At 36.2% G+C, this 23,261-nt stretch overlaps 2 protein-coding genes across 3 annotated transcripts; both read right to left on the bottom strand.

The window, feature by feature from the left end:
- Positions 1–1,971: 1,971 nt before the first annotated feature.
- LOC140339205 (mannose-binding protein C-like) lies at positions 1,972–11,758 on the bottom strand. Its single transcript, XM_072423776.1, has 6 exons — positions 11,617–11,758; positions 11,355–11,524; positions 10,416–10,523; positions 7,727–7,813; positions 3,266–3,346; positions 1,972–2,815 (listed from the first exon to the last, which is right to left on the bottom strand). The coding sequence occupies exons 2-6, from the start codon at positions 11,506–11,508 to the stop codon at positions 2,433–2,435; spliced, it is 813 nt and encodes a 270-aa protein (XP_072279877.1). The 5' UTR covers positions 11,509–11,524; positions 11,617–11,758; the 3' UTR covers positions 1,972–2,432.
- A 5,705-nt stretch (positions 11,759–17,463) lies between these two features.
- On the bottom strand, positions 17,464–22,462 carry LOC140339550 (pulmonary surfactant-associated protein D-like). Of its 2 annotated transcripts, XM_072424304.1 has the most exons (5): positions 22,227–22,461; positions 21,183–21,403; positions 20,463–20,579; positions 18,924–19,007; positions 17,464–17,968 (listed from the first exon to the last, which is right to left on the bottom strand). In XM_072424304.1, the coding sequence occupies exons 2-5, from the start codon at positions 21,385–21,387 to the stop codon at positions 17,586–17,588; spliced, it is 789 nt and encodes a 262-aa protein (XP_072280405.1). In that variant the 5' UTR covers positions 21,388–21,403; positions 22,227–22,461; the 3' UTR covers positions 17,464–17,585. The 2 variants fall into 2 exon arrangements, with proteins under 2 accessions (XP_072280405.1, XP_072280406.1); XM_072424305.1 differs by lacking the exon at positions 18,924–19,007 and having other exon boundaries at positions 22,227–22,462.
- Positions 22,463–23,261: the final 799 nt, after the last annotated feature.

Raw genomic sequence — 23,261 nt, 5'->3', positions numbered from 1 at the left:
ATAAGCACAGAACAGAGAGCAGGTGCGCGCTAATTAATTGCTATGATCTCACCATTGTGCTTAGATCCTCCTTAATCGCGCAGCTGAAATGTAATCGCCTGAATTGGCAGATTCGTGACCCCTATTGCTCAAGGCAGGAATCCGGCTGGCAGTGAGGAGGCGAGTGTACGTGCGCACTCGAGTCCTGGACCGCGATAACCCGCGATCGCTGGCTGCGCGTACTTTCGCGCTTCCAGCAATCGCGGATTTTAATGATGAATCAGGGGCATTATCTCAGGGTTATTTTTAGTTAAAACTAAAAAATGTTATTGTTTTATAATTTTGTTTGTGCTATTAAAACCACATATATGCATAATAATTAAGTCCAAAGCTTAGCTCAAAGACCTAATTTAGGTGCCAATATCTTGGATGTGATAGCAGCAGCCCAAATAGGCCCCTTTGTATTCCCCATTCCTTCTTTCCTAGCAGTCACATAAAAGGTAGAAGTGGGTTAAGGAAATAAAATCTCCTAGTCAATTTTTTTAGATAGCTCAAAGTTACATTGCAAGTGGAATTGGAGGAAAACACTGCAAAGAAGCATATAAATACATGTCTTCAACTTACAAGCAAGGTAAGTTACCATTAGATTTAATTAGCATTTGACTATAGTTCCTTCTTCCACCAACTTTGTTAAAGCATTTCCTGTACTGAGATTACTGTTTTTTTATTCATATATTGAAGGATGTAACAATACAATATAGTCAAATAAACACAACAAAAATTGTTACAAAGAACACATATATAGTCATATAATTACATGGACTTTTACGCTATAGCGTAATAGCTCTTAATAATATAGGAGGATCATTATCAAGAACTCTCTGGGTGTACCATATGGTTTGATCAAAATTTTTCACTATTTGTTGTTTTATTGAGGATAGCAGAGTATCAATATAAGATTCCTAAGTTTCAAAGAATCTCGAAACTTTAGATTCTTTATCTAGTGAGGCCTCAATCCAAGCCATCTTAAATACAAGCTCCAGTTTTTACTTAAAAAGCCTTAACGTGGGTGGATCAGAGTCCATTTGTGTAATATTGTTTTTATTTTTGCCACCAATGAATGAATAGACAAAGTCCTACTCCCCCTCGTAATTCTTGCCCCATTTAGTTCACTTATACCTACCACCAACCACTCAGGTGTCAGAGGTACATAATTTGTTAATGATAAGGTAATATAGTTTGCAACTAACCGCCAAAATTTTTATATTATAGGACAATTCCTTATAGATCAGCCCGTTCATATGTACATCTGGGACATTTACTAGTGGAGCTAATACCCATCAGGTAAGTTCAATGTGAAGAGATATCTTAAGAGTCATCTCTCTATACATACCGTGTTTCCCCGATGATAAGGCAGGGCCATCAAATAAGACAGCCCCCCCTTTTTAGGTAAAAAGGTAAATAAGGCATCCCCCTGAAAATAAGCCCTAGAGAATATTTTGGCCTTCAAAAAAAAATAAGACAGTGTCTTATCATCGGGGAAACAGGGTAGCTGTTGGGAGCACCACCCACGCTTTAGATAAAGCCATAAGAATATCCTCTACTTATTTTTTGGGAAATGTTCTAACCATTTTGATATCACTGTCTTCCTACTTGAATAATTTAAAGGGATCCTAAATATAACATAATTCTCCCTTATCGTTCTTTTGGTGGATTACCCTTTGATAAAAGAGCATCCAACGAATTTGGCCAGACACAACCAGACAAAAATGTCCCTACATCCTAAAGAAATATCAGTAGCATAAACGTTAAGCTGACCAAGCTGAGATTTTAAAAAATCCAATTACTGTTAGTTTGGATTCAAAGTGTTCTTTTGTATATGAATGAGCTGTTCTCCGTTTCTTTTGTCTCTTTCAGGATACATCATCTTTATACAGTACAGGTTCGAAAATCAATTAAAATGAAATAACACTAAATGAAATGACACTAAAGGAAAAGCAAATGGAATTTTAATGTTCACCAACTAAATAAAACAGTTTGACAGAATTTTAGTTCAACTAAACAAAATAGTGCCTCAGAATTTTATCATTACTGTACCCTCGAAAAGGAGCTAAATAGCAGATAGGCCGTCAGGATGATTATCTTCATGACTGACAGTAACAGCATCCTCAGCAACAGGAACAGCTTCATTTTATGGAGGAAAAGCAAGACCTAACAGCTGATTCTGGAGTACAGCACTAGTTGAAAATGCGCTCCGATATCAATGGAGTAAAACTGAAGGATCCGAATTATTAAAGGACAGAATTTTTAATGTCAACTGTATTTATGGATTTACACATTTTTTGTTATACTTAATTTATAGTATTTAAAAAAAAGTATAGTATCTGCTTGTGTAATATTTATCTTTTTCATTAATTTTTTGCAGGAAGAAAATGTGCTCTTGTGTATCTGGTTTACTGGAGTTCACAGATAATATGCCTTTGGTCATTGCATGGAACATCGTTCCATTTTCCATTGCTCAGAATCACTACACAGTCTTCTATGTTATGATTGTTATTTGGCTCTCCTGGATTCCAGTTGGTAAAAGTAACCTTTTCGCCTGTTAAGTACGTGAATGTTCCTTCTACTTGTAAATCCGATATACCTAAGAAAGTGCTCCCTGAACCCCTAGCACTGAGCATCCCTCTTAAAGCACTATTTTCAGCTTCATTTCTAGGAGTGGCTAAGTTTCCTCCAGCTTCTCGACACATCTTCTGGGCATCGTAAAAGTTTCCTTCCTGGCCATTAGTTACAAACACTTTATTACCAACTTCTTTACCACCAAATAACAGCATAACTGAAAGATACAAGAGCTAAAGTGAGATAAGTGCATTGCGTATAGTTTTATGTCACATCATACTTTTCCCTCAATCTAAGGAAGCACACTACAGAAATTCTATAGCGGCTAGGACTGCCTGAGTGACCCATCAGAAGATCCTCTAGCCTAGGTCCCCTACTCCTCCTTGTAATATAAAAACTACAATGATAATGCTAATATAATTACTACAACATTATGTTCTTTGGGTAAATATAGAAAACAAAATATGAAAAGAATGCATAACATCCAGGAGGTGCCAATGTGTGCTTTTATTTGATAATATGATCACCCTGAAATATGGGGTGCTCTACAATGAAAATTTCTACTTGTTTGGACACGTTAAACAATAGATTTAAGCCTGTTTTAAATACATTTATGCCTGATTTAAATAGCACATCCTCATGGAAATGTTAAAGGGCAACCACTTACCACTTTTTACCCAGGACATTTTTTTCTCCAGGGAAATTATTCGACGTTCCATATCAAAAGTTTTCTTGGCGCTCTCCACATCTACAAAGAAAATGTCCAATATTTAGATCTGAGCCTGAGTACTGAAGCATGATACCAGAAATCTGAAAACCTTTCCCCATTCTATACAAAATAATAAAAAAAATTTTGGGTATATATACACTTTAAAGTAGGGGTCCAACAGGAACAATTGTATAGGCATTCCTATATGTTTCTTTGAGCATACCATCAATATTCTAAAAGTTTAAAGGTCCCAATATCCTCTCAGTTCCTCATTTGTACTTGCTGATATTACCAGTGGTTCATATAATCATTGGATTACTGAAGAGGGACTTTCTTTCGTCGGTCCTGGATGCAAATATTTAAGCAATACAGCAGTGACGTCATGATCTGGTGACTGCAGTGCACAAGGGTTAATGGCCAGCAGGATTAGCTGTTGCTACCACTAATGGCCATATCGGCAGACTCATTGACCACCCACTGACCAGGAAGAAAAGCATAGGTAAAGGTATTGGCAGTCACATGACCACATTTTTAATAAAAATTAATGTTTTGTGTTTTTGCACAATTCCAATGGGGACAACTAAGGTGAATCTGTATTTTCTCACATGGAGCAAGGCAAGGGTTAGTTTAAATTATGCTTACTGTAAGAATCATTATTGCAACCCCTTGCATTTTCTTTCTATGGACAGAAGTAAAGGAAATCCCATTTGGGCTACAGCCCCATACAGACTTTAGATGATTGTTGCTGAAAAACAATATTTTGTGATCGATTCCAGTGACAGATGAATTAATGAGTGCTGTAAAATTGAGTGCTGTCAACAGGAACTCGTTTCTTTTATTTTTACTGGCATTGAATATTTGTTTGCTTCTTGGTCAACATTCCTTGCTGTCTCTGCTTGATCCACATTTCTCTACAATCTGATCAGGCCTTTTACGTTTTTCTATTATTCATTTTACATTTTTTAATTTCTTCTCTGTAGCTTTGATTTCTTTAACATCCCATTAACTACTCCTAATACATGTATTGTAGAGAGGTTTTTTTAGCTCATGTGGTGGTGCCTTTTGGCCAGATGGAGAGCAGTAATCATTTTGCTTCTAGGGGTATTGGGGTACCTAACATATAAACATTAAAAATAGTATTAAGGGGGTGTGGCTTGGCGCATGGTTGAAAAGGACCGAGGGCTCCCGTCTCCTACCTACATTTTCTCCTCTTTTTGGGGCTCCAGCATCACTCACCCGCGTACACATTATCCCTATGGGGTATCATGGACATTGGGCGCCCATTGCGGCATCTGGCGTGCCCAGACCCGAGAATATCGGGACTTTTTTCAACTCAGCTGGGCCCTCTACTCCCACAACTTGCAGTCAGCGTGGAGCCAGATGTCGTGCAGACACGCCGACTACAAAGGATTTTACCAAGCCTCAGGTGAGCTCTGACCCTCATTCTTTGGCCCCTAGCTGTCTTGGAGACCCCTTAGATCTGGGTCCACACACAATTAGCCTCCCTGCAGCTACTTCTACCAGCAGTAATACCAGGTTAGAAGATCTTGAATCCCTCTTGAAAGTACTTCCTACAAAAGCTGACTTTGATTCCTTAATCCAAAGACTAGAGGGCACATATATATATCAGAAATGGCAGTGTTTAAAATGTATATGGGAAGCAGAGCGGAGGATATAGAGGATACGACTGAAACTTTCAGAGAGCGTTTGGTAAAACATACAGAAGCCCATTCTCCTTAACCAGTTAATCTAACAACATGATGATTGGAAAAATAGAAATAGACGGAACAAAATTAGATTAAGAGGCATTCCTAAGAGCATTAGCACGGAAGAATTACAGCCTGCTGTGACTACGATCTTTAACAATTTATTGCAAAGGCCCTCTGAACATGCCATTGAAATCAACAGGGTCCATAGATCCTTTGGCCCCAAATCACAAGATCTGGCACGCCCACGTAACATAATTTGCAGGATCCATCCATATTGCCTAAAGGAAAATATCATAGGAGTGGCTTGCTCTCAAGTCTCTATTTTGTTCAATGGGCTCCCAATTCACCTGCTAAAAGATCCCTCCTGCCATACCCTGTCACAACAGCAAGCGCTCAAACCTGTTTTGGAAGTGTTATGCTCACGCAATATCAAATACTACTGGGGTTTTCCTTTCCAGTTAACTGCCTTTCACAATGGAAAAGCTGCATCTCTCAAGCATCTTGAGGACTTACCCTCCTTCCAGCATGCCTTGGGTCTCACTGATATTTCCATTCCTCATTGGCCGGTTCAACTACCTTCTTTGGATCCTCCTCAGGCTTCACCTTGGACTGTACACAAACGCCTACGACTGAGCCAGTACATGACTACTGATTTTTGTCACATCTTCTCCACATCTAATGTCCCAACTGGGATGTCAGCACGCAGACAAATGAGTATAATTCATTTTGGTGGCTCATGAATGTCTACTTACATATGTTCCTCTGTTGTTTTTTCTTTTTCACTTTTAATTTAAATGTTTGTTTTCAAGCTGCTATTTCTGGTGCTGCTGCTTTTTGGTGGCCCAATACCGACAATTTCTCCCCTACCCTATTGGTTTCCCTTCCTTTATGGAATGCGATTTACATACTTGTGCCTCACCCGTACACTCATACCCCATGCCAAGTCTAAAGGGGTCTCTACTGCATTTCACAAGTCTTTCTCCCCTGAGAATCTGCAGTCCCAAGCCGATCCTCTAGGACGTTATTACCTCCACAGGATCAAACATGATAACAGGGTCCTCACATTGGCTAATATCTATGCACCAAATAAAGACCAACTTCACTTTATTCACAATTTAGAAATTGTACTTACACAGTTTGATTGACCTAATCTGATTATGGGGGGTGATTTCAACATGACTCCTGTTCCTAGAGAGAACACCTCCACTGGATACTCCTCTGTCCTCGCTGCTACTCTGTTAAAACTCAAACATATTTGGCAGAGGATCAACCTGGTGGATGCCAGGCAGATATCCCCCCCTACCCATAGAGATTTTAGCTATTTTTATTTTGCTCATAACTCAAACTCATGGCAGCAGTAAGAGCAGGAGGAGTAACACAGCCATCCACGCTCTGTCTCAGGGCCCACAGCCACTATAAGCACTGTAGGGAATCTCGTGGGAAACCTCCTCCTCATGGTGTACTGCTGCCGCCTGCCCACTGCCTACTCCCCAGTACCCAGCTCTAGATGCCAGACTCAAGCTCAACAGAGTCTTCTTTCCCCGCTGATTCGGCCAAGCCCATTCCCCTTCATGTGGTTTTGCTACATAGTAGGTAGGGACAGATTGGAATTTTGTTCATCCTTTCATGTCTCTAATAGCTACAGCTTCTACACTGTCCATATAGGTGATGGCCTCCACCTCTAATGCTGTCCTTACTCCATCTCAGGGCCCACCGCCTCCTTCTCATGCTGTTACTGCGGCCACCTGCCCAGCACCCAGCTCTAGATGCCAGTAACTAATTTTGTCCACGATCTGTCTCAAGGCCCACTGCCTCCTCCGCCGGCTGTTGCTGCTGCCACCTGTCAGTACTCAATTCTTAAAAATGGTATTACAGACATCTAGGTGGCTTTGATGATGCACTACACCCTGGCTCAGATGCCAATTACCAATGCGGTCCCCACTCCATCTCAGTGCCTACCGCCTCCTCCTCTTGCTGCTGCCACCTGTCAGTACTCCATTCACAAAAATTGTATTACAGACTTCTAGGTGGCATTCAACATGCACTACACCCAGCTCGAGATTCCAGTTAACAATGCAGTCCCCACTCCTGTGAGGCCTATATAACTTTTACCAGAACTGTGTAACTGGATCCCTCAGGGACCTCTGCCTGTACTCTGAAGCCTGTGCATGGCTTGTAACGGAGCTGTGAAACCTTGTGGCTAATTTTTGGTCCGGAGGAACCCCCTCGTGGCCCTCTCTGCCTCTACTTGGAGGCCGGTATAAAATCCGGCATGTTCCCTTGACCGCCCCATAAAATGGCCTTGCCAGCAACAGAAAAAAGCCTTCCTTATTTTATTTTTACTTGTACAGTGTTGTACAGAGCTGGGGGAGTCTTGACATGTCTTTTTAAATGTATTTATAGGATGTAGAAGTTCTACACAGTCCCGAAAAACAACACAAATTTTTCCCCCATTGACTTTAATAAAGTTCGAATTCAACGTTCCTTCATCCGAATAATTTTGCTCTATTCGACCGAATAGCAGTGGAATTGAAAAGCGAGCTATTCAACCAACACTAACCAGGCCAAGGCAGTACCCGATGGAAGAGACCTCTGGAGCAATCGACTGCTCTGCGGGATTAATGGTCAGTGTATATTTTTTTGTTTTCAATGAGTTTTGCGTTTACTTCCTCTTTAATATTTTATCGCATCTACTTATTTTATTAATTACCTGGGCTTCCCTTCTCTCCTTTCTGCCCTTTTTCTCCTGGCAAGCCAACTCCTTTGTCACCTTTCTCTCCTTTATTTCCAGTCGGACCTTAGGAAACAAATATTATACAAATAGCAGTGATAAGTACATTGTGAAATGGTATTTGTAGAACATAAAAACTTGCAAATTCAAAATCTGGTCAAAGCAGTCTTAAAGCTAACTATATGTAAAATAAAATGTATTGTATTGCATCCTATCATTTCTGCTCCATTAGTCATCATTTATTGGACTTTGTATTCATTATTTAAATGTAATGATCTTGTGGATAACATACTTTCTGTCTACAATCAACTAGGCTCACATTCAGAACTTTTTATTAAGTATTGCAGCACATTTTTTTTTTAAACGGATGCCATAGATTTCACTTATGGTTTTCTACCTAGAAGACACTAGTGTTGGATCTCAGAGCACAGGCCTGATTTATTAAAGCTGTCCAAGGTTGGAGAAGATACCCTTTCATCAGTGAAGCTCGGTGATCCAGCAAACCTGGAATGGATCTACTTATAGTAATTTGGTATTTGCTAGCAAATGTTTTGAACCGTGGACCAGATCCACCAGACCAAGACCAGACGAAGCTTCACTGATGAAAATGTATCCTCTCCAGCCTTGGAGAGCTTTAATAACCCAGACCCAGTATGAGAAGCATGGTGAGTATTGAAACAAGAGCTGTTTTTCTTATATTTTTAGTGGATAAACGGGGAAAGGGGAGTGGTGTAGGGAAACTCAAGTATAATACAAATTAATATAAGAAGTGCCCAGCCTTATTTAAGTATAGAGTATGGAGAGGAGGACAGAACAGAAAGCCTTTACAATGGCACTCAGATAAAAATTTTAAAATTCTACAAAGTTTTATTTAAATGATAATATAAAATACTATATACCAAAATCTTAAAATGTTCAGTTGTGGACAAACACATATAAATACTTTACAGGTATATCCTAAACAATGGTCCAAGTGACAATTGTATGATATAGTGTTATGTCTCCCCCTGACGCGTTTCACCCTGTATGGGCTTCCGCAGGGGGTTTGGAGAGTACTTTTGGATCATATAGAGATTGACCTTATGCCAAAAGTTTCTAGTGAAGATAAAGAAAATTTTCACAGACATGAGCCTTCTTAAAAACAACCTCTAGTAGGTATGTTCAGAGATACCATACGGTCTTCTAACAGGTATAAGGTCCCCCTATTGGGATGGTACTGTGAAAAAAGTGTTTAAAGTACAGTTCAATAGGATTCAATCGTGATGATATATAAGCTGGGTGACTATTGACAGTTGGGAAGTATGGTGACGCTGCATGCCTGAGCAAACAGGGAATGCAGCATCTTTGTCTGTCCTTTTAAATGAGTTGGTTAGGCACAGCTGTGTATACCAGCACTGGCTAGAGGATAAGCTTATCCCCTGGCAAGCCCTCATTTAACCTCTAGTGCCCAGGGATCGCACATAGGAGGATTCTCAGGGCTGCATTCATCAATGCAGCCGCAGTACTCCTCCTGTTAGTGTGAGTCCGGCGACTGTGAAAGCAGCGGTGGGAATCATCCTGTGATGATTCTCACAGTTGCAATCTTTTAATTTTTTTTTCTCTATCATTTATTTACTTTATTTTCATACTTCTCTGTAGCTAGTTTTTTTTCAATACCCCATAAACTACTAGTGCATATATAAAATACAGAGGCTATGCTTCAATCAATATTTACATCATATAGATAGTATAAACAACAAGCCATTTGTTTGTCTCTCACCCATTACATTTCATGGGGTAGGGACTTTTGAACTATACAAAGAGTTTCGAGTTAAGTTGTGAGTATCTGGGTCTTATAAAAAAAAACTGTTCGGCTTCCTCTGGGGTATAAATGAGATATATGTAGTCTAATGATTAAAAAATAAATATTATTGGTTGGTATCTACATGATAAATGCAGTCCATATTTATTTCTGAGCAGTAAGCAAAGCACTGTAATAAGTTCATAGAAAAATTGTTGCAATGTTATGCTAAATAATAAGCATTAAATAATAAGCATGCTAAAATATTAATTAAAATGTGGTTGTTATAACATTAAAATAAAAAAGAGAAATTTAATTTTAAATTTAAATTTAATTAACTTACCTTAATAGAAGGAAATGTTAGTCAAAATATGAATACCAGAATCTAAAAGTGGAAGTTGCATTCGCAGACCCACCAAACTGTTCTCATGTAACATGTTTTTCATATGGCTTGTGAATGCAGTGTCAGCTGTCTGTTTTCCAAAATATTCCTGTGCTCACTTAATGCCTAGTCCTAAACACATATCATAATCAAAAAAGTTTGGATGAAGTATAATAAAAGCCATACGTTTAACTTTAGTTTTGGATAGGCGGAAAGGAATGGTAATTATAACAACCTAAAAGATAAGCCTGACAGACAAGTAACTAGAAATTTGGTATGCATAATATTACCAACCACATTGTTTATGTGTGCAGTAACAAAAACATAATGGTATCAATAAAAGATCAGACATTGTCACTGACAGCTAAAAAATAACTCAAGAATGTTGGGTGAAAGTATAGCATAGGCACCAGTAATCCTTGGTGAATATTATGTTCTTCCTTTCTCTGTTTGTTAGCATTTAACACAGAAATGCAATTATGACATTATCAGGCAGACTTTCTTACCCACAACTCCATTATTCCCCTTTTCCCCTGGAATGCCTTTTGGTCCTACTTTCCCTGGAGGACCCGAGGTTCCTCTTTCACCTGGAGTTCCAGGCTCCCCACGCTCACCTTAAAGGAATGTATAACATCATTGACAGTTTGCAATCTATAGTGTAATAGTGATGAATACATTTTTTAGGATCGATAAATTATTACTAATATATGGCAAAATAACTAGTATTATAGTTATAGTATTAAAGTTATTAGATTATAGAGGAATTGTAACTAGTGTATGGTCACTGAACCTCTTCTGCGTATAGCAATGGCGGTGAGCTTTTTGGATAATTTCAGTCCCTGCAATTATCACATCGAGACCATAAATAAAAGGCTACTAAGGTTGTCAGGGACTCTAGACATGCAACAGGTGCTGGTCAGAAACTAAAGGCAAGGTAAAAAAAGACTATGGATATGCTAAAGGAGATGTTTTCAGGCAGGAAACTAATTTTATGAGATTGCTGGAGATCAATACAATGAATGCCTTTACAAATACATTTTTGTTTTTCAGCTACCCTTAGCTAGAAATTTTTGTGAAGTTATAGATGACACAGAAAAAAGCAAAATAGTATGAAAGAACTTTATAAAACCATATACCAGAAACCAATCAAAGAATATGTTTCCTTTAGTGGCCCAAGCAAGCACCTACGTATAAAATATACAGACTGTTTGTAGGGTCCATGAACGCCACACTAAGTGCTAAGGGGCAACAGGTTGGACACTAGTGGTCTACAGCATTGATCCAAAATTTTGTCTACATTATGCCTAGCAATGAGCAGTGGTTATCTTAGATCTTCTACACTTTGGAACACAGACTTCTGTAAAATCAAATTGGTGTGAACAGCAGTGAAAATTATCAATTATCACCCAATAAAAAATAATAATAAACAGTCTTATCTTGATCACCCTTTGGTCCAATAGCCCCATCTCTTCCATCTCTACCATTTAAACCTGGAAGACCTTGTACAACAGAACATACGGCTGGTTTTTCTGATTGACTCAAGGTAAATGTCAAGGCTACAACAATTAAGATGCATACAGACTTTGTAAGATGATTCATCGTTCAGCTCTTTATCCTGGAACAAAGTAAAGTCATTTGTTACATTCATTGTCTGATGCCATATTTGGTAAATAGATCACTAAGTTATGGGTATAAAATAATACTTGCCTAGTTAGTGTTGTAGTTATTTAGTGTGCTATGTGAGTTGTATCTTCTCCCAACCAAACTAAAATCACAACAGACCAGCTGTATGGCGTCTGTTCATTTATCTGCAAGGATATCGATTATTCTGGATCATTGAGAACTTTGTACCTGATGAAAGAGGTCACTGTCTATATTTCTGGAAAATGCGTGTTTTTTGTTCCTAACAATATAAAGGTTCACTACTATTGCAGGTAAAAAGCTAAAATGGGGTGCTGAAGATCATATAGGCTCTTCCTATAATAGAATTAAAATAGGCATCCATATGTAATACCCCCATTTAGTAAATTAGGTTTTATTTTGTTACAGTGGAACATTGTTTGGTTAGAGGTTCCCTATACCTGAGGAATGGTAACCCCCCCCCCCCTTTCTAAAGCTGAGCCATTCTACGATGGTATAGAAAATTGTGGGGTTTTTCATGACGTGGTACTTTTCAAAGAGTTACAGTTACAGTTACAAGGAGATTGTTACTTTTTAAGCTCATCCAATCATTGATTGGGTTGCTAACACTAGAAACAAACACCATATGGTAACTTTGTATGCTAGAGTATTAACAAAATTGGAAGCACTGGCCCTCAATAATTTGTAGGGGTATGTGGGGAATCTGTGGCCATATGGCCATATAGTAGGTGTAATTGTGATGTATCAAGACACCTTAACCATAAACAGTTTATTCTTTGGAGAAGAAAAGTGCTCTGAGTTTATTACTTTGAGACTGTGGATTAAAAAATATACATAAACAGACAGCTATATTGTATATCTGAGAGTGTAAATTGTTAGTACAATCCTCCCTGGCCTTTTTAATACACGGGGAAATAGCTTTGAAATAGCTTTCAGTTCTTCAGGGAACCCCTTTTGTAATTACTATATCAGTGTACTCCCCAGCCTCTTTTAGCTGGGTGCACCACCCGGCAATTTTAAGTAACTACCCAGATGTTTTCAGGTGGATACTAAGGAGATGGGTCATAAATTCATTATACCACCATACATCTAATATGTAATTTTTTAACTTAATACATAGTTCTAGAAAATGATATTACTATAATATTTAAATTTGGAAAAGTAATAAAATAAATAAAATATTAATTCCTATATATATATATATATATATATATATATATATATAAAATAATAATTTCCTGATACATTTCTAGGGTGCTAGAAAATACAGGTATATACATCAATAAATATCAATTATGTCCTTCATAGTCATGTCGTTTACAGTGGCTTGAAAACCACTAGTTAGGACACTCTAGTTGGCCTATAATATTACATTTTGCAAATGCAAAATATAAATCTTGCTTTGTGTGTAAACCAATTCTTTTTTCAGCATCAGAATGGAGTCATCACGCATAGTGGAGGACCAGTAGTGGTCGCTTGTATTCTACTGTACAAGAAGACATCACGGGGGGTGAAAGGATCAGAGAAAAACATAAATTTTGAATGTCACTAGTGGAAACATCAGAAAAGAGGAAATATCTCCTGGAAAAACAAGTAATATATCTTTTTTTTTTATATGGGGAGGGGGCAATAATGGTGGACCTAAGTTACCTGTACTGGGTTTCTACCTGGTCTTCCTTTCTCTTTATTTTGCAATGCTCCGTTAAATAATATGCATTTACATATCAAAATAAAACTTAAAATCAGTCATTGTCAGCTAAATATTTATCTTAAGAATGTTGAGTAAAGGTACCGCTATTTTGCTCTTCCTTTCTCTTATTGTTAAGGTTTCACACAGAAATGCAAATTTATGCATTGATATAATCAAGAAGACTATCTTACCTGCAACTCCAGTATTTCCCTTCTCTCCTGGGTTGCCTTTTGGACCTACTTACCTAGGGTTCCTGTTTTACCTGGAATTCCAGGCTCCCCACGCACACCTCAAGAGAACACAAGAGAAGAGAATAAATATACATATACAGGATACATATTTTTTATATATAAATATATATATAATTTTAATACATCGGGTTTATCTCAAATATTAACATGATCACCAATGAAAAATAAATAATAATGAATCTCACTTGGGTCACTCTTTGGTCCAAAAGCCCCATCCCTTCCATCTCTACAATTTAAACCTGGAAGACCTTGTACAACAGAACATGTGGCTGGTGTTTCTGATTGACTCAAGGTAAAATTCACAGCTACAACCGTTAAGATGCATACACACTTTGTAAGATGGTTCATTGTCCAGCTCTTCAATCTAAAACAAAAAGAAAGCATTGGTTCCCCTCGTCTAAAACATAATTTATTGGGCCTGATTTATTAAAGCTCTCTCAGGCTAAAGAGGATACACTTTCATCAGTGAAGGTGATCCAGCAAACTTGGAATGGATTTCTTCAAAGTAGTTTGTTATTTACTAGCAAATGTTTTGAATTCTGGACAAGATCTTCATGCCAGCTTCGCTGGATCAACCAACTTCATGTCGCCAACCTTGGGGAGCTTTAATAAATCAGGCCCATTGTTTGATTCCACATTAAATTAACTAATGACCAAGTTCTGAATATAAAATAATACTTGCCTAGGTATTGTAGTAATTTAGCTTGCTATGTCAACTCTTTTTTTCTTGCAGTGTAAAATACCGCAGACATGCTCTATGGCGTCTTCTAATTTATTTTATATTTATATTTTTGTAACTTTTTTTGTTCATTCACCTTTACTAACAATCTGAAGTTTCACTACTGCTACAGGTCGAAATATAAAGAAATTGTGGGCTGCTGCTGATGTATGGTAATATACCCATATTGGTTCTCCCGACACAGTCAATAGAAAAGGCGTTCATATGTATATATCGTGTTTTTTGTAGGATGTTATAGGTTTTTTGTTACAGTGGAGTGTTATACTAGAATAAGTACACCCAAAAAATTATGGTAACCCCTCTTTCCAAAGCTGATATCTTCAATCATATTATCGAACTTTCTTGAGATTTTATTTTTTTTCCATGGTATGTGGTAGTTTCCAAAAATGTACATACAGTTTTGTGCAAGGAAATTGTTACTTTTTACTTCTTTACCGAAATACTGCTTGAATTACTATCACCAGAAGAAGAGATAAAATGAGCTTATGTGTTGAATCTGTATCCATTGAGCCAAAAGAGAAACTCAAAAGTTAGCTACTGATGTTAGACAAGAAGACCTGGATCACTATCAGCATTCTAATTCTTCATTTTGTTTTTTATATGGGTCAGGGCTCTAAACAAATGTTTTAAACCATGTGTTTATGAACTTGATCTATTTTCAAGTCCAGGATGTCTGTTTGTTAGGTAGGAAATCTTCATTTCAGCCTCGCTCTAAAATTTAGTTTATTTTTATTTTTAGGACCAGACTATTCCTGCCTGTATACACCCAGATTGTCAAATTATTTAATCAATAAGTTTTTTTGAAAATGTTTATGTTTTAAGTCTTACAGTGCCATCAACACCCATGATGCATTGCTATGAAAGTCGAAAGTTTATTTGCAAAGTGTAGAGATTGTACCATGCACCTTGGAACAGCAATCTTTGTGTAAATATTTCTCTCACTTTTACAGGAAAACTCAGGGATTGTGAAATACACCAATTGCCAGTAAAAGAATGTTGCAATAGATTTTTGTGATATGATACAAAAATTGTACTGGGAACAACATCTTATAAACTAGCCATTGTACCTGATCTTTAAATAAATCTATGTAAGCTTGATGGACATCTAATTCCAAAACCATGTGTCTTAATATGGAATTGGACTTCTCTGTGTCACTCTATGAGCATCTACTTTTCTGGAACAATTTTCATAAAATGATGAATATGTATATGCAGGAATTTTGACAATAAAGTAAAAACTGCCATCAAAAAGGTATGTTTTTTTTCAGAATGGGAATCACCTGTCCCTTCTGCAATAAAAGACCTATTATCTATAAATGTAATTAGTGTCCTAAAATTGATTATGTTGTGGTTAAATTAAGGACCTGCTAATTGCAATTTTTTTACATTTAGTTCGGCTTGCATTCAGTTTCATTCAATTAACTATGATCATTATTTAAAATATATTGATTTTTTTTTTTTTTTTTATTTATTAATTTTGGTTTTGTTACATTCAATGTTAATAAAACCATTAAAAGTGCCAAATTGTAAAAAAAGGAAAAACAAAACAAAAAATGATTTAATTTAATTGCCGTAAAAATGGTTTTTTTTTTACACTAGTTGAAATCAAAAACATACATGTTTTTCATTTTGTACATCATTTTATTTTTAGTTTTCATAATAGTTTTTATTATTTAGTTTTTTTAAAAGATTATTTCCAAAAAAGCTAATAGAAAAAGATTATTCTCAATTAAAACAAGCCCATAGTTGAAATGTCAAAATTGTTCTGGTCCATAACGAGTATACCAGAACAGACCTGGCAGATTCATGATTGACTAAGTGGAAGCAACAGTTGTATTTTCTATGAAAGTGTCTCTCACTTTTCTTGGGTCTGTGTGTACAGTGCTCCTTTATTTTGTTTTCACTAGAAACATTCACAAAAAATCAGAATTCTAAAGCCTGTCTGATTTCTGTACAGGGAAGCCTAATAAAATATGGCAATTACACTCTTTGCTAAATTGAAATGCCTTATTCTTGTGTTAAAGCTTTGCTGAGCCTATTATTCTTTAGATTCACATGCTGCCTTTATTCTTCTTGGTAGAGAACTAAAAAGAAATTGAATCAAAGCTTAGTCCTATTAAATGCCAATTAATCACTTCAATGGCAAAGTATTTAATTATTTTAGGAAAGAACACTTTGTATTATTGTGGACACTCATTTTCTGTTCAAGGTTATGTTCTGTGTGCTTTGGCTTAAAACTAAGAAAATAAAATCTATTTAAAAACAATACCATTCTGGGCTCTGAAATTAGTTTCACTAGGTAAGTTGTATAAGGTGTATGCTTGTACACTTCTTAAATATAGAGATCACCACACCACCGCACCTCTTTTAACTAACACTCCATGCTGGCCCATAGATTAGTGGTCCCTAACTGCAAAATAAACAGGATGGGGTAACTCCAAGATCAAGCTGTATTTCCTAATGTAAACTCCAGGGCCCCAATCTCACTAGTGTGCTGTATTGACACAATTGTGTGATGCTGCCTGTATATGCTTTAACATTGGGGCAGTCCATTATTTTAATTGGCTGAAACATAAGACCTGTGCATTGCCACACTATAACCCAATAGCATTTAGATGCCATTTAAAATTATGAGTACTAATATACATTACTACGCCGTGTGCCATGCCCCAAAGCAATACTATAGACAAGGCTTGTATAGATAAGTGAAAACCTTGTAGTGTCCATTGTGAACGTGTGTGATAGTGTGACATTGCATTTATATTGGATGATGCAGCAAGTCAGAAAAGGCTTGCCAAAGTTTCTGGACAATAGGTAACTAGCTCTTTCTTCTCCAGCTTGGGTGTCTCTGGCTTGCCCATATTGGTTTTCCTTCCTGGCTATCATGGAGATTCAGTATCGAATGTGCAGTCTGCATGCCTATTTAGGATTACCTGCTCCTCAAGATTACCATCTGCCCATCAAAGCATTTTTTTAATGTTTGCACAACTCTTTGAGTTATGCCAATGCTGGTATCACGATGGGGCTCTGTTGAGAAGAGTATTGAGGCAGAGTGGTGTGATTTTTTTGCATGGATTGCCTGCATTGAATAAAGAAGTACATTGATGATGTCTAAGTAGGTATTGGATGCACCCATATCTTTTTTAAATTTTTTACATTTTGAAGAAGGTTAAAAAAGGGAAGAAAGCAGGCTTTACTTCATCCTTACATGAAAAGCTATGTAAAGGTTATAATTGTAAATTACATATATATCACTTTATTTCATATACCCACAAATATTTAGATAAACATACAGACATATCCATATGTATCCACACATAAGATGCAGATTCTGCCATGGTTTAAAGTAGTTCTATTAAAATTCACAGATAACAAGTCGCAGTAAATTGCATGGAATGTCATTCCATTTCCCATTGTCCTGGATCTCTACACAGTCTTCATTGTCTTTGCTGTTATTCGGTTCTCCTAAGTTCCAGTTAGTAAAGGTCATCTTCTCTCCTGTCAGATACTTAAAAATCCCTTCAACCTGTGCATCTGATATGCCCAAGAAAGATTTGCTTGACTCTCCCTTGGTATGAAGTATTTCCTGAGTAGCGCTATTTTCTGCTGCATTTCTTGGAGTTGCCAAGTTTCCTCCAGCTTCTTTACAGGTCTTTTGGGCATTTTCAAAGTTTTCCTCAAAGCCATTGGTCACAAACACTTTATCGCCTGCTTGTTTACCACCATGGAAGAGCAGAACTGAAAGATTTCAAGAAAAAGAATATATATGAAAGATATATTTCTCTAATACAGAAGGAACTTTTCTTATTGTTATTTCTTTATGTCAATCTCTGTCTTTAGGTGTTTTATAAAGCCATAGATAAATTAAAGCAACTGACTTCTTGATTTTCTTTTGTACTGCTTAAAACCATACTGTATATAATGTATTTTTAAAATTTAGCAATGGAATGAGTTGTTTTCTTACTACAAATAATGTATGAACAGGTAGTCCCTAGGTTACATACGAGATAGAGACTGTAATTTTGTTCTTAAGTTGAATTTGTATGTAAGTCGGAACAGGTACATTATTTTAGTAAATGCAATTAGGACAGATGTTTGTCTCAACATATTATAAGGCAGTGTGGTGTCAGTTACTGTATAAAATCATCACTATGAGTTAATCACAAAGCAAAAAAAAAAAACGTTTTGGAGCCTAGACATTCATTCACTTCTAGAGCTAGATGTACATTGATATGCAAAAAGAAACAAATGCAGAGTTGGTCTTGGTCATTAAAGAGTTACAAGAGGTTACTGAACAGCAAAAGACTTCTTCATCAAGTCATGCAAACCTCCCCCTGCCCCCCATCAAGCCTCTGTCCTACACTCGAATGAGCAGGGAAGCCCCGTTCGTATCTAGGAGTCATGTCGGATGTCCTTAACTCAGGGACTACCTTTCTATTGAAAGCCAAAATGTCATCCTTCATTTTGAATTTATTATGGAATGGGTAAAACCCCTGCCCCAACTTTTTATGAATCTGTGGCGTGTTTGGTAGATCAAACAATAATAATTATATTATCAGACTTATTTGGTGAACAGAATAAGTACTGGAAAAAAGAGATAGATGTTCCTGCTTTTTAGATCAAAAAAGCAAAAATAAGTCAAGTGCTTTCACATAATTGAACTTTAAAAAATCTCACGATTATTGTTACTTACTTTTATTATATTTATTAAGGCTTGCTTGAAGCAGATGTAGCTCTCTTTCAAACACTTTCATTTGCTCCCTGACAGTATCAACCTCTAACATAAAAGGAAAAAGAGTTTTCACTGATAAATACATCTACATCTATCACCTACAAATTAAAGCTAGGTAAATATTTAGGTATGACGTCTAACAGAATTATAAAATGGAAACTTAGGCCATTATTATTAGTGTTGGCGTTCGAATTCGGGTCGTCCTTATATTCAATGCAAATATGGCTGTTTGAATTCGGGTAGACCCGACCCAAAAAAAAAACGAGATTCAACAGCAAAAATTTGCATTAAAAAAATGTAATATCCAAGAACAAATACTACTAGTACAGTGCAGCAACAGCAATCGGGTTTGCTGCTGCAGCCCTGTAGTAGGTGTTCCTGGATAGAGTTTCTCTATCCAAGAACACAGGACTTCCTGTGTTCTTGGATAGAAAAACTCTATACATGAACACATACAACTAGTAAAGGGCTGCAAGAACCACCTGATTGCTCTTGCAGCCCTTAATAGTCCCACAAAAAAACCCAAAATATCCTACCATTGACTTCAATGGTGTTCGAATTCGGCATTCGATCACCTGAACATTCATCCGAATTTTTCAGTCGGATCTCGATTTTTAGGGTCGGGTCTACCCGCATTTGAACAGCCAGATTGGGGTCAAATATAACGACAACCCGAATTCGAACACCAACAATAGTTAGGAGGGTTGGTATGTACCTGATTAGTAAGGAGATTTGGGAGGTGAGATGTAAAAGGAACATGTAATGGAGAGGTTTTCCTTCTAAGATCAATTAAAAAGTGTCCATTCCTGGTAGAAGACTTTAAACCTTCAACCCTACTGTTTTTAGTTTGAGTCCATCAGTAGTTTGGGCTGTTTCATTATAGCATAAAGTGAAGCTGGGTGATTAAGCACACCTGGAATGGATCTGGTCCAGGATTCAAAACATTTGCTAGCAAATAGCAAGTTACTTTTAAGGAAAACATTCCAGGTTTGCTGGATCACCCAGCCTTAGTGAGCTTTAATAAAACAGACCCACTGTGTCAGCCTGTATGTCCCAAGAAAATATATTGCAGTTGGGGGACTGAGGTGGCCTATTGTTGTTCTGTAGGGATTATTTTGTTATTAAAAGGCAACTATGGTTGGTAACTTCTAGGTGAATGTGTGGAGTTTTATTGTTGGAATGATTTTAAAGGGAGCTCTCAAGATTCGACAGACCCAAGGTTACTAATAGACCCTTAGTAATACATCACTGTATGGATTATAAACATACTGTTAAGTTAATACTACATTTATATGCTATAAAAAAAAAAAACTCTTCCAATAAACCTCAAACTGATATTTGAGTCATTGAAAATTGTGTAAAACATAGAACATACATGAAATGATCTTCATAGATGGTTATTTCATCAGTCACCCCCATAAAGTGACAAACACTGTAAAACAGTGAATATAGACTAAAAACAATATACAATAAAAAAATTATTTCATGCTATTATCTTACCTGATGTAGCACTTACACCTTGTTCTCCTTTTTGTCCAATGGAACCTTTGTCACCTTTTGCTCCTGGTGGGCCAATTTTTCCTGGAGGTCCTTGACTCCCCCGATGTCCTTGTTGTCCTTGTAAGTGAATTTACAAAGGTTAATCTTTTAATGGCCTGTTACTTGACCTCTGTTGGCACTCTTAACATATCCCCCCCCCCCATCCCCCACTCCGTGCCTGTGAACCAGAGGCTAACTTTGTAAATTCAGGTATCCATCAAGTATAGCTCCCTAATCGATGGCCCTTCTATATTGCAAAATTACTTGAGTTAAAAAATATTTAATTATTGTATTCAGATTTAATATACCATCCATTTTAAATTTCCCAATAAATTTCATTGTGACTTAAACCAGGAATTTAACTAAGCCAGTCCATAATTCAATTTCTTTTTCTTTTCTTTTTTTTTGGTGGATTCTTTGGTAGATTTGCATTCATGCTTTAGATTATTATTATTTACCTTTCTAATTTCTGAATAGTTTAATCCACAATCAGACCTAAATGTTGATATACAAAGCATTGTATACAGGTGCCTAAGACATTGCATTTAAGAGAGAGGGATGAGGCAAAGTACAATACGGAATATGGGTGAGTTCTATCCTGTATTTTTCCATTTTGTTATTTATGTGTTTGTTGAAAATCAGTGACCTCTGGAAAAGTCAGTATAGTAGATCTGTATTTACCTTTGTCCCCCTTTTCACCCTTTGGACCTTCTTTACCATCTCTCCCATCTCTGCCAGGCAGTCCAGCAGATCTTTGTGAACCGCATGAGATAACTGCACAAGTATTGGTGAATTCTTCACATTTACCATTATCCGTTGAAGTGGTTGTAATAGCATTTGTTGAAATCCCAAAAAATAAAAGAGTTAAAATCTTTACCATATTCATGCTTCAAATATTCACCCTGAAAATAAATACATAAATAACTTAAAAAGTATTTTAAATATGTTTTATGATTTCAGTAGGAATATGCACATCCTATATACACTAGCAAAAATTTTATGTAAATTTTTAAGTACATTGGGTTTGATTAAGTCTGGGAACCTGTAATATACAAGTATTCACTTTAGTTGTTGAAGTTATGTTCAGCCTCTTTCACTTTGTGTACCTCAACATTGGTTCATCTCTATGATTGACATAAGATAAGGGGAGGGTCAGGCAAACATTAGTTGGAATTATAATTATTTGCATGTTCGAGTTCTCTGGCAACAGAGCTTCTAGGGACCTTTACCAGATAAGGACATTTTTGTTCTTTGACCGATATAATAAAATTATAGAAAACATATAATAAAATTAAGCACAGATTTATTTGCATTATGTTTCTTCCTGCCACTTCTAAATGATCTAAAAGCATAATTATAATAACATGAAATATGCAAACTGCTACAGACACAAGAAAAATATCTGTTATCAACAAATAATTTTTATGAAAGCACAGTGTCAAGAACATACATTACCTAACACAAGACTATACAATCTGTACTTTTTTAGGTTAACAGTAATATTTACCTATCATATTTATATCTGCCAGTATATACTTTTTCTGCCAATATATTATAAAAGCTATCTAAAAAAAAAAAAACAGGAATACATATTGGCAGTTACGTGATATTGATGCTTAAAAAAATACTTTTTGTGAAAAAAAATATAAATATAATTTTTTCCTATTAAGCCTTTAGAAATAAATGTAAAATACAAAATGTTGCAGAAGCAGCACACGTACTTACCAAGTAACAGCATATGTTAACAAGTCAGAATCCTTTTACTGTAGCATGTTTTCTGGGGTTTTTTTCATACATTGGTCTTTAGCTTTTTCATTTTAAAAAATACATTTTACACATTAAAAGTTTCGCATTTTGTAGTATCTGTCTTGTCGTTTTTCTGCTTCTTTATAACAGAAAAAATAGAGGGGGTTATTGCTAAGAGCCACTATACGAAACGGTTCACTATAGCAGTGTATGTTTCTACATCCAAATTTGAACAAAGTTATGCAACTGAACTTTGCCTTTTGGTACTTTGGTTTGGCTTATGTTCAACCTGATTTTGTATTCAAAGCTATTTGTAAAATGAATTTTCAGTTTTAGAAGATCCTACTAGGAGAGTTTTTGATTGTCTTTTCTTTTTTTTTATTTTGAAGGTCAAAATTTTACATTTAGGAGCCGATCAGATTTCACTGCCTTCTTTTCCATGTTAGTTATTTTGCATTATAAATTATATTTTATTAAAATTATTATAATAATAAACAATGATATAATTTTATATTTATTTTTGAATTTTTTTGAATGCATAATATGACATCATAATATGTTCCATGGTGGCCCTAGTATTGAAAGCAATCTTGACAAAATTGGTAAAATATTTTTTTTTCTTTTTAATCTTTTGAAAAAGAAACTAATATTTTTTTTTATTTTGACCTGTGCTAGTTTTTTTATAAATAAAAAGTATACATTTTACTCTATAATTTGTCCAGACTACCATCACAATTTAAAATTATTTTGTCATGTCCCAGTCTCAGGATTTTTATTTTTAATTTAAAATATTTATTGCAATATATCAAATTGCCAGCAGATGGTGATAAAGTATTTTAATAGAAAATAATACTGCAGTCACCAATTTGTTTTTATACATAGCAGTTATCACATAATAGAGATTACACATTTTTGATGGGATCTCTTTGGAGGTATTGCTTTAGATGGTTGAAACACAAATCTCTGGGCTCATTCCTTTAGTAGGTAGTTGGATGAAATTGTTTAATAAAATAC

This window comes from Pyxicephalus adspersus, chromosome 10, assembly GCF_032062135.1.
Source record: "Pyxicephalus adspersus chromosome 10, UCB_Pads_2.0, whole genome shotgun sequence".
NCBI classification, from domain to species: domain Eukaryota; kingdom Metazoa; phylum Chordata; class Amphibia; order Anura; family Pyxicephalidae; genus Pyxicephalus; species Pyxicephalus adspersus.
Note: the sequence above shows the minus strand (reverse complement) of the source record. Positions and strands in the feature narration are given on the sequence as shown.